The sequence below is a fragment of the Sinocyclocheilus rhinocerous genome, unplaced genomic scaffold (genome assembly GCF_001515625.1).
Source record: "Sinocyclocheilus rhinocerous isolate Xijiao unplaced genomic scaffold, SAMN03320098_v1.1 scaffold4546, whole genome shotgun sequence".
Classification (NCBI taxonomy): domain Eukaryota; kingdom Metazoa; phylum Chordata; class Actinopteri; order Cypriniformes; family Cyprinidae; genus Sinocyclocheilus; species Sinocyclocheilus rhinocerous.
In genome coordinates, this window is record NW_015636193.1 from 18,710 (window position 1) to 31,138 (window position 12,429).

The window sequence follows — 12,429 nt, forward strand, 5'->3', positions numbered from 1 at the left end:
AGAGAGAAGAGATGTGATTTCACAGGTAATCTCAATCTAATGTCATACCTGATTGACAGCAGGACGGAGGGAAAATCACATCAGGAATAATACAGAAAACATCATAAGGAAGAACATGAAAACTTGTCAATTATACAATGAGAAAACACGTGCACACAACAAGACAAACAAACACAAAAAGGAAACTAAAGAAATTGAGTGTCTAACATAAAAAAAAATAAAAAATGGAAATGTTATTTGGAAAAGCCGCAGATCCAAGAATAAATGTGCAGAAGAGGAGTGTGCATTACATCAGTGAGGTTTGCTAAGTAGTACAAATACTCCTGGCACTCAGGGATCTGCTGTCAGCGGCTCTCCTAATACAGAACCGCTGCTCTTGCATAGTGCCGTCTCTCTTGAGGGGGCCAAAACCCAACTAATACATTCTTTTTAATCTCAAAAACAGACAAAAATAAGTACACAAGTAATTGTTTTTAAGTATAAAGATTTCCATGCATATTAAAACTTTTTATTAATTTGAATACATATACACGAATACAAACATAGATCAAAAAGATTAACACTGGGAAAAAAAAGTGATTTATATTTATAATAAACATGTTAAGATATAGCTATGTTATTAAGGATGCAAACATATTTTGGGGGTTTAATGAAAGGGTTAAATAAGTCTGAATGCGGAAAGGAAAAATTAGATTTGATAAATTTGAACTGTTATAGGTCAAACGTCTATGTAAGTGAAAATACACATGTATGAGTGCCTTAAAGAGCAGCATGAAGCATTTAAAGAGTAATAATTAGTCTGTTTATGACATAAAAAAAGACCAAAGGTCATTCTAAACAGTCTGGTAATTAGCTGCTTAATAAAACATAGCAATGAGTTTTTATCCTGGACCCGACCAGCACAAAGACTCGCACTTCTGTGGACAACAAGTCTGCTGTTAGACGTAAAAGGGCAGAGGAGACGGATGGGAAAGGTTAATTATTAAGACTTTTCCTTTGCGTGTTTGAGCGCAACCCGGCGGCATTTATTAGCAAAAAGTGACTGCGAGCTATGTGTTTCTTTTTTGTGTCCATGTCACCGTACTGACTACAGAGGTCAAACCTGAGAGGTCAAGGGGAAGCGGTGATGTCATCATAGGGCACGCAGGCGGGCCAGCAAGGCCTCCACGTCTGTGTCACCATTGGATGAGCAAAGCGTCGGAGTTTGCTCTTTTTCCTTCTCTCGCGCTCTGGCTTTTTCTCTCTCCCCCTCGGGCCGGTGGGTCAGCCTGTGGGCTGCAGAAGGATGGGGCTCACTCTCGTAATGAGGCTCCTTGGTAGTGGGTGCTCGTGTCGAGTTGAAATTGATATTCTGCCGCGACCGTGACCTTTGCAGAGGTGCCTTCATGTTTTCTGCGGGAGATACGGGAGGGAGGGAGAGATAGGAAGAAAAAAAAACAGGTTCTCATGAAAACGTTTATAAAAGTTAGCAGCTCTTTGAGGACGGGACATGCCGACATTAAAGTCATCAAATAAATGAGAGAGGAAGACGGAGAGCGATGCAGCTGACAGCACAATAAAAATTATTGTGAGGCGCACATGTAGAAGTCCGCTCACCTCAGTACTGTCACCTCTCACCTGTTTTATTGCCGCTGCTGTTTTTCTAGCCTTTCCTGCACTAAATCTCTGATCTGTGATGTGGCGCAGGGGCTGGTGGGAAGACGTCACACTGACTTAATGCTCTGCACTGCTTTACTACCTCAGCACATCTACCTGAACAACTTAAACCCATCAGACTGATGCAACCTCTGACCGTCCTTCTCTTACTCACTCTTACAGCCATCCAGACTGTGAGAGATACATGCAGAGGAGTTCAAATGTCTGAAATCAGGAGCAAAAATGCTTTGATTTAGATTTTTTTAATGATAAAATATCAGCATAACAATTTGACTGAAATAAAAGAAAAAAAATATTCATAAAAAAATAAGACTAGATAAAAAATAAGAAATAAAATGTAAATAAGATGCATAGAAAATGCAGTATCTTATTCAGTTATTATTTCAGTTTTCTTTGTTTTAAAACTTAAAAAAAAAAAAAAAAAAAATTAAAAAACCTTGAGAGTTTGATTTTGAAGTGTAAATGAATAAAATATGGCCTCACTGGAAGTCTGTTTCCAGAGTAACAAAAATAAAAGAAGTAACTGTGAGAAACAAAGTCAGAATTGTCCAATATTATTTCTCACATTTGTGATTTTGAGTATTTTCCATTATTCGGACTTCATATCTTGCATGTGTAAAGTTTCAGTTTAAAGAAATAACAAATAATAATACAACTGTAATAATAACAAATAATAACTGAAATTATTAACATTTGCAATTGTGAGATGAAATCACATTGTGAGACAAAGTCACAAATGCAAGGAATAAAGTTGCAAACCGCAAAATATGAAGTAGCAAATGTGAGACAAATTATGAGAAAGAAAAGACATCATTATCTTTTCTTTCTTTTTAACTCTGGTGTGGAAACAGGCTTTATTTTTACATGACGAACCTAGGAATAAGAGAGGTATATGGTATGAATTTATATGCAGAGAAAATTAATAAATAAGAGCACAAAATAATGGGAAAATCATTTCCATATTCATCTGACCTTGCTTTGACCTGTGCGGATGCTGTATGGAGAGGTATGGCTGAGAAACGACTACGTTTTCCTGGTTGGTTCTGGACCGAGTGGTTTTATCATCACATCAGCGGTGATTACTGCGCCGAGCTCGAAACGCTGATAACAGCATACATTACAGTCACAGTGCCCCCCTCCAGCATTACAAACAGAGCCTCAGTGTGCAAAGCACACTCGTTCACTTCAGCACAGGAGATGTATGAATGCTTTAAACAAGGACAATCACTACAAACAAGGAAGGATGGAGAATGAGAGAGAGAGAAATGGAGAGAAGAGCCAGTGATAAGAGCTAAGCAAAAATACTGCAATAATAGAGCCTACAGACATGATAGTTTCTTCATCCTCAATCAAGTTTCCCACTGAAAATGCTCAGCTGGTTTTGTATCTCCTCATAATAATTTCTAAAGGTCTAAGATGCAAATTTAGGCACGGATGCAGACATTCAACACATCATATTATCTTCATCAAGCTGTAAGACCATGAAAGAAAACAAAAGAAACCTAGATTTTTGTATTATCTTAAGAGTAGTGCCTGCTTGTCCACGATGCTACATGCAGGGTGTTGTTGAGTGGTTGCCAGGATGTTTCTTTGAGATGGCAAAGGAATGTCTAGCCCAAGACAAAAAAAGGCTACTCACAAATATGATATTCAGGTCTCTAGATAAATTATAGTGTATTCTTCTAAGGAACATTTTAGCCCATTTTTATGGAAAACAAGTCTAATTTCGGGGAAAAGGACATTACTGTTTTATTTTATTTTTAAGTTTTTGAAAGATGTCTCTTATGCTTATTTAAGACAGTAAAAACAGTAATATTGTAAAATAATATATTTTTAAATGTATTTCTGTGACAGAATTTTCAGCAGCCATTTCTCCAGTCTTCAGTGTCACATGAACCTTGAGAAAATATTCCTATGAATATGAAATATCAATAAATATTTCTTAATAGGATCAATGCTGAATGAAAGGATTTCTTTTTTAAAAATCCTACTGACCAAAACTTTTGAACTGTAGTGTATGTAGTAATATTTTTATATTATACTGTAATTATTATAATAACAGTAATAGTATAATTAGCCTTAACAATCAATGCTTAGTTTCCTTGTATTTAGACTCTACAGTTTATGCATGATTATGTATAAGTCAAGAACTGTAAGGATGTGTGAATGCTATCATGTGTGCTGACCTTTTTAAAATAGTATATAGTAAACAATCTCATATCTTATCTAAGCAATGTGTGAAGCTCTATGATTGTGTGCATATGCTCTCAGTGGACAGGACAGAATGCAGTCCACTGTGTCATCCAGAGCAAATGAGAGGTTTGAGATGAATGGTGACTGTAATGTACAGTATAGGAGTGAGTGGGGAGCCATGCTCGGGTGTGTGTGGTAGTGAGTTCTCTGTGCTCTCATTACTGCTTTGTGAGATCGTGCACTCGTTTGTCTCTGTGTGCCGCTCTCTGCCCTATGCTTCAGGCCACTTTCATTAGTCTCTTTGGCTCTTCCTCTTTTGCCTTCATTTCCTGCTCGTCCCATTTGCTGTTTCCCATTCTTAAAATAATCTTTCTTTTTCTCTACATGACTTTATTTGGCTCCATACCGCTTCATTTCTTTATCCTCTTCTTCTTTTCTCGCTCAAACTGACCCTGCTGATATGGAGAGGCTGCTTGCCTCTCATTAGCGTGAGGATGAGGTCTGTGTGTCTTAATGAGTGTTAAAACACAAGCTACAGTGGAGACACTGTATGACTACATGACTTCTTTTTTTCTTTTTTTTTAACCATCCACTGAGAAGCAGCAGATGCCAAAATTTTTCTAAACTTTTTACATGGAGTGAGAGACCGAGGCAGAAGAAGAAGCAGTTAGCAGCTAATACAGTCATGCTCTAGTTCAGGTCTTTTTATCAAGGTTACGGATCCAAAATCAGGACCCTGTTGTTTCTAATCCGATGGATTATTATATTTTACTAAATATAAAAACAAAATTACAAAATTTATTAAATACTATCTGTAATATAAAAAAATAAATAAACTCAATATTATTTAAACTTAAAGTAAACACTAAAATGTAAACCTAAAGTTCAGCCAAATTATGAATTATTATTTTTACAATATATAAAAACGAAATTACTTTATGAATCAAATATATACAATATTAAATGTAAACTATTAAATGAAACTAGTATGCATATGCTAAAGTTTAGAAGCGAAAGTATTGTGCGTTCCTCAATGAAATGAGTACATGATTCTGTAAATCAATAATATCATTTCCCAAGTATCATGTAAATAAATGTATGGGATAGCCAAAAAGCCTCATACTGTAAAAGCATCATATAAATAATAGCCTACATAGATTGTGTGAGGTATTCTAAATCACCATTCACTTTCATTGTGAGGAAAAGAGCAGATTGGACAACACTTTATTTTGATAGTCCACACTTTCAAAATTATTTTGATAAGACTACACAGGCCAGGCTTAAAATACAACAGTCAATTTAATAAAAAAGAGTGCCAATTTAATCTTTTATCTCACTGGCCAATAATTCAAAAAACTTTCAATTAATATTCTAAAAACATTCAAACCGATCCATCCTTTCACTTTCACTGGGGGCCGCCGAGAAGCTTACTTTCTTTTCACCTCTTTTCTCTCCTCCTTTCTGTCCCTCACTCTTCGCCTGAAGTTTTGGCAGTAGACTCGACGGAACGTGACAGCAGATGAGGGCACTTGATCAACCTAACGAGCTCGAACGCAGACAGGCATCCGATTAGTTGCAATGGAGCCTGTCTCGCACCAATTGGGACTTTAGGGGCTCCACACAATGCAATCTGTGACACGTAATTTCCACCTCTGCACGGCGTACGGTTTGCCATGTAATCTATAGAAGTATTAGGAATGATTATATCATCCGTCTGACTGCATCCTAGTATTAGTAAGGCTGGATATAGCACCTGATGAATGGCAGAAATCACATGCTAATACTTTGCTCAGTGGGAGAAACAGGGTAGCCTGTCATGTCAATGATACTCCTTTGACGGGACTTTGTGATGTCAGGGTTATACATACTAAACACATGGGCTACACATATCGTGAATACTTTAATATGATAAACAATAAGGGTGCACAATACAGAATTGGCTAATGAGATCTCTTTGGGATGGATTAAATTGATCAAAAGTGATAGTAAGGACTTTCACATTTTTACAGAAAAAAGTTCTATTTCAAATAAATGCTGTTCTTTTGAACTTTTTTTTTTAATAAAAAAAATCCTGGGGAAAAAAACCTGCATCAAGTTTCTATAGAAATAGTAAGTAGCACAAGTATTTTCAACATTGATAATGATAAGACATGTTTTTTTGAACACCAAATCATCATATTAGAATTATTTTTGAATGATCATGTGACACTGAAGAGCAATGGCTTCTGAAAATGTAGCTTTGCCATCATAGGAATACATTACATTTTTAAATATATTAAAACAGAAAATTGTAATAATAATTTCACAATATTACAATTTTTACTGTATTTTTATTTAATAAATGAGGCTGTGGTGAGCATAAGAAACACCCTAACATTTAAATTCTGTCATCATTTATTCACCCTCAATTTATTCACCTTTGATTTTTTTCTTCTGTTGAACACAAAAGAAGATATTTTGAATGTGTGCAACCAGACAGTTGACGTATGGAAAAAATACTATGGAAGCCAATGGCTACCGCCAAATGTTTGGTTACCAAAATTCTTCAAATTATCTTCTTTTGCATTCAACAGACGAAAGAAACACAGGTTAGGAAGAACATGAGTGTGTGTAAATGATGACACAATTAAACTTTTTGGGTGAACTATCCCTTTAAATAAATAAATAAGTACCCACTTTCAATGTGTGTATATACAGATGTCATCCAGATGCCTCTTGTAAAACGTTTTTGGTGTTTTATTTAAAACATTTATCAACAAAAAAAGAACTGAATTTTGATATCGACCATTTATCAGTTATCAACCATTACATAATAACACTAATTACTTATTTTATTAGCACAACATCGGTGCATCCAAAAAAATAAATAAATAAATAAACAAAAAAAAAAAAATCATTATAGTTACAGTTTGTTTCAGCACTTCATGCCCAAAGCATAATCAGAGTTCAATCAAAAACAGAGAAGCACTAAAGTACAGTGGATGAAGTTTTTTTATGGACAACACATGGGGAATTAAGTTTGCCTGCTGTGAATTATAGCAGCAATGTAAGGGAAAGTGAGCTGATGTAACATACTACAGTTTGATGACTGAATTTAGCTTAATGATCAGGCTGTCCTACCGACCCTCTCTCGTTTGAACTCTGCGCGTACTCGTTTATCTACATTTAGGCGGAAAAAGGGGAGATGGCACATGTGGACAAGGTCAAGGGAAATCAGAGCTAATTCTGAGCAGGTGAAATGGACCAGAACTACTGATAATAATAATGCTTTAATTGATACCTTACGGTGCAGGGACGTGATTATGGGCTGCCACATGAATAACAGGGAACCCTTAGCGACAGAATATGGGTTTGGTTATGCGCAAATGGCAAACAATGTCAGACTACGAGAGACTGTGTGTGTGTATTTGATGCAGCAACTCTCAGATGATGAGACCAGTGCGAGAGGGGAGCCCTGACTGATAAAGGGGGCTGTAATTCAGAGCCTCTATGATGCTCTAATGTCCATCTTTGTCTGACTGAAAGACTCTGAGATGGATGACCTGCACATTATCCCTCATGCCTACACGAGTTAAGCAGTAATTAAGCATATCAGCAGAGACATGCCTCATCCACCAGGCACCGAACAGTCACCCACTGGTGCCACAGGTAAAGCATTTTTTATGGGTTTCAATGGTCTTCATCTGACATTTATGACAGTGGGAAGGCAATTAATATTAAAAAGATAAAAAGAAGGAGGAGAGGAGGTTCCAGAGAGGCTGTAACTCTCTAATTGCCAGGCTGAAGTAGTAGCGTAACCCCTGAACCCAAGAGTCATGAGTCATGAGTCATGTATATCAAAGCTTGTCCATGTGTTGTTCTGGGATCAGAGAGTGTGAACAAAAAAAAAGTAAAAAGAGAATAAGTTATGATTCACGGTTAAACAGCATAATTCAGAGGGCTCACTTCTCTTCTCCAAAGACATTGTCTATGTTGTGTGTGCATCTCTTTGTGTTTTATGTGCCTTTGTGTGGGTGCATTTGTGTATCAGAGATCTTGTGGTATTGAGATCACACAAATGTGGCTTGGATCTGGATCTAGGTTTTCAGGTTTTGGTCTGAAAGCCAAAGTAGCAATCACCTCAACCACATTTGGAGGAATAAATCACCCAAAAATTAAACATCTGATATCATTTATTCAAACTTACATCATTCCAAACTTGTTCTTCTACGGAACACAGAATATTTTGAAGAATGTTTATGCTGTTTTGCCCATAAAATGAACATCAGTGAGTGACACAAACCTCAAACGGGTTTGAAGGTTCTGGACCCTACTGACTCTCAATGCATGGATGAAAACAGCTAACACAGACAGAATGTTTTCTTATGTAGAAGAAAGCAAGCCATAAGAGTTTGGAACAACATGATAATGAGTAAAAGATAATTTTTGGAAAAAGAAAAATGAAAACTATGCCCTTAATTGTTCATCCTTACGTTGTTCCATATGCCTTTGTTCTGTGGAACACAAGAGAAGACATTTTGAAGAATGTTGGTAACCTAACTGCTGGAGACAATTTCCTCCATTGTATGGACAAAAACCAGTCATTTCTCAAAATATAATCTTTTAAATTCCTCAGAAAAAAGAAAGCCATACAGTTTTGAAATGACAAAGGAGAGGGTGGTATGTTCAGTCTCTAGCAATCTGTCTGATGAATCTGTCTGAATTTGTCTGATATGGGGTACCTGAATGGTAAAGTATAAAAAAACAGCAGTTTAATCAAAGTCTTTGATTGGATTGCTCATTAATTCTACATTTTTCCAGCATTGTTCTTAGACTGACAGAATGGGTCTTGAAGTCTAAGTCTAAGCCATAAAGGGCTATAGTCTTGGTCTGGGTCCAACCTGAACTCCAACTCTGGATTGTATAACTCTATAAATGTTCCCTTTCTCTCTCTTTATCCAGCAGTTGTATTGAATAATCAGAGTATTTAACAAACAGCAGCAGTGGGGAGTTGTAATCCCACAGCATTCAGTGCCTCACAAAAATTAATTACAAATGAAAACGGCTTAATGCTTACTTGAACCCGGGGAGAGAAGAGAATGTCACCAAATTATATTTGTTTAGGGGATAAGGGGGGACAGAGAGAGAGATGCATGTTGTGCTGTTTCATGATTTTGAGATGAAACATCTGTATCTCAGCATCAGAGAGACTCTAGAGAGACCTTTGATGTTGACAAAATAATCAGTATGTTATTTTGAACAACATTAGCGGTTAAAAGAGCTAAACACTACACATCATACAGTATGTATGTACATGAGAGTGATTCAATTATTTCAGGTCACAACGTGTGATTCACACAGTTAAGTTTGCACGCATACGCTTTGAAGTAATTTACTTTGACATACATGCACTAACTAGCAGTCGTCTGCCCAAACAAACCAGCACAAGACCAATAATACACAGACAAACTCAGCCTCAAAGAAGCAGGACAAATGAACAAGTGATTCAATCTGAGAGCACACCGTTCAGCAAAAAGAGAGGGGGATGTGATTGGTGAACTTATGCCCTGGAGTGAGAGTCATATGACCAATTGAACATTGTGTCTCACCAAAACAAAAGGTTTACAAGTAAGGGTGCTCCGATTGATCGGCTACCGATCACTATCGGCCGATAATCACGTTGGGATGATTGATCGGCGGTCTCTAAAAAGGCAGATCTAAAAAAAACGATCTCAAGCTGATGACGCCCCTGCTGTGAGAGGTTTGGCACGACATGCAGCGGCACCGTCTCAGTCCAGTAGCGGACTCCTGTGTGAAAGCACAGTCCGTGCTGCTTCCCCCCTCACGAGAGTCACCTAAGAGGGGAATTCCCCCCATTTTCAAAAATGAAATTCAGGCCTTGAATAAATGTCCAAAAATCCTGATTGGAGTATCACTATAAATAGTTATAAATGATAAAATGAAGGCTTTAAAAAGATTGGTATCGGTGATAGATATTGGCAGATACTGTTTTCTGTGATCGGCCTCAAAAATCCTGATCGGAGCACCCCTATTTACAAGCAAACAGAAATTGGTTGGACGGCACCTGGCCTGATGCAACTACAACACTAGATCCTCCCTGATAAGCACATGAGCGTTTGGGGGTAATCAGGAGGATCAGACCCCAGAGAAGTGATGATCATTCGAGTGGTTGGTGTATATGTGATCTAAACCCCACTGTAAGGACACATATGGTCACTCTATACAGGCCACTCTCTCACCTTCCCGCCCTAATACTTGTAACTGCTACATGGTAGCTAATGACCGGAGACCACCGCCAGCATTTTGATCACTCAGTATGACTCTTGTCATCATACTGCTTCAGTTGGACTTTATATTTCATGCAGTAATTTGATTAAATTGTGATTTGTCTTAAAGGAACAGTTCACCCCAAAATACAAATTCTGTCATCACTTACTCACCCTCATGTCGTTCCAAACCTATATGACCTTCAGTGGAACACAGAAGATATTTTTAGAAAATGCTTTAAATTTAGTCAGCATTTTGTCATACCATATTAATTCATTTTAATGTATTTTACTCTCCCTGAAAAGATATACTGTAACATCTTAGTCAACCAGACCAAAGTCTAACTAAATGTAAAACATTTTGAATAAACATTTAAATTTTTCAAACATGTAGAAATATAAAACATACAAAATATACAGCTCAATAATTGCATCTTGTATATATAAGGCAGTATTTTGGAGACTAAATCATAAATTATATATACACTACCATTTAAAAGCAAGATTTAAAAAAAAAGAAATTAATACTTTTATTCATCAGCATGGCTGTATTAAATTGATCAAAAGCGACAGTAAAAAGATTTATGTAACAAAAATGTCTATTTTTAAAATAAGTGCTGTTCTGGTAATCATAAATGATTAGAATTTTATTTTTTGGGTAAACAATCTCTTTAACGTCCTGGATGAGTCCACCAACATAATGTATAGTGTTTAAAGATTAAGGTCGGTAACTAAAATGTTCACACCAAACAAAGAGCAATCCATTAGCTATCATCATTGTACTTTTGGGAAGTAAACAATCCCAGGATGCTCCAGGGCTAATGGCCCAGTAATAAGTCTACTGGGAATCATTTTAGGATAAAAGTGTTTGCTAAAAGACTGTTTACTACAAAAGTTTCCTGTCCATCAGGATTATAGGTTGATTAAATTCATTTTCATCTTCAGAAACAAAAGCTCAAATTGATGGCCCAGCGTTTTCTGGTCAACCTGATAGAATACGTTCTGTTGGCATCCCAGATACAAACTATTAGACATAAGCTTTGGGAAGGGGCCAGAAAGACAGTGTGAAACTGATTTAGTGACAGATATGAGACAAAGCAGAATGTCTCCTGACAGTTGCTAAGTGAGACAGACAGTTTGTTGAGATTGGGTCGACTGGGCTCTCTTCACGAGCTGCTCTACTGCAATGCAAGTTCATGAACATTTTTGTGCGGATACATGCATTTGTGCGGATACATGCATGTACTGTACCTGTAATTGGAAGTAACGTATATCTGTCATTGTGAATCTGCTCACTGCAACTAAGGCGAACGGTTGGAGAGCTGCACAATTAGCAAAGATTCAAATAAAATCAGTCGTCACACTGGCAGCCTCTGTGAAGCTCCGCAGAAGAGGAAGTTGGGCTGGGCTTTAAAGTAATTAGAGAGAAGGAATCTTAATTTGAATGCCAAACCTGATGAGTTTCCAGAATATTTTTTGCTACAGGACATCTGTCTGCATGGTGCTGCAGGGATGGGTAATTATTCATTCCAGCCCACTCTCATTTATATCGCTGTCTACGGCTGTCTCACTCCATCTTTCCACTATTCCCAAACTCCCTTTCAGTGATTCCTACAGTTTTTATTTCTTTTTTTCTATAGTCATAGTTTTTGTCTTCAAAAGAAAATGTTTTAAATTTAGTCAATATTTTGTCATGCCATATTCATTCATTTTAGCATACTTTACTCACAATGAAAAGGCATTTAATTTTAGTCGACTAGACCAAAGTTTACACAAATTTAAAACATTTTGAAAAATGTATAAACCTTTATTTATTTAAGCATACAGAACTATAAAACAAAATATACAACTGGTTAATAATACTGAACATAAAAGTAGTGTTATTTTAGTCAAATAATTATTCCTTTTTATAATCATTATTAATTACTCATTACTTATTTAATTGCTGGCATAAAAATAAGCCTGCTGTTTTTTAAGTCAAATTACAGATAAAATAATCCAATATAACTATAGGATATTCATTAGTTGTACCCACAACAAAATATAATATTACTAAAATTTTCGTCATCAAAAAAGGTTAATTTCATTCAAAAATTTGTGTTTCCCATATTCTCTTCCTCTAGCACTTCCTCAATGGCTTCCTCTTTTTCCCCTGTCCGTTGTCATGAAGTGCTATCGATTCAGGTCTAGTCCAGTCTGTGCATTCTCTCTCCCTAGACACTTATTCTCTCCATCTTCTCTCCATCTCTCCCTTTTTCTCCCATCAAAGTCCTTTAGGTTAATGAGTAGACTGACTGATGAGCTGCAGACAGTG

The 12,429-nt window shown here is 36.7% G+C and overlaps 1 protein-coding gene across 1 annotated transcript in view; it reads right to left on the reverse strand.

Moving 5' to 3' along the window:
* Positions 1-603: 603 nt before the first annotated feature.
* The window catches only part of LOC107747718 (protein diaphanous homolog 3-like), a gene marked incomplete at its 5' end in the record, with an annotated part of 198,992 nt that continues 187,166 nt past the window's right edge, over positions 604-12,429 (reverse strand). The window contains one exon of the mRNA XM_016562315.1: positions 604-1,392. Coding sequence (XP_016417801.1) covers positions 1,133-1,392 — 260 coding nt within the window. The remainder of the gene's footprint in view (positions 1,393-12,429) is intronic.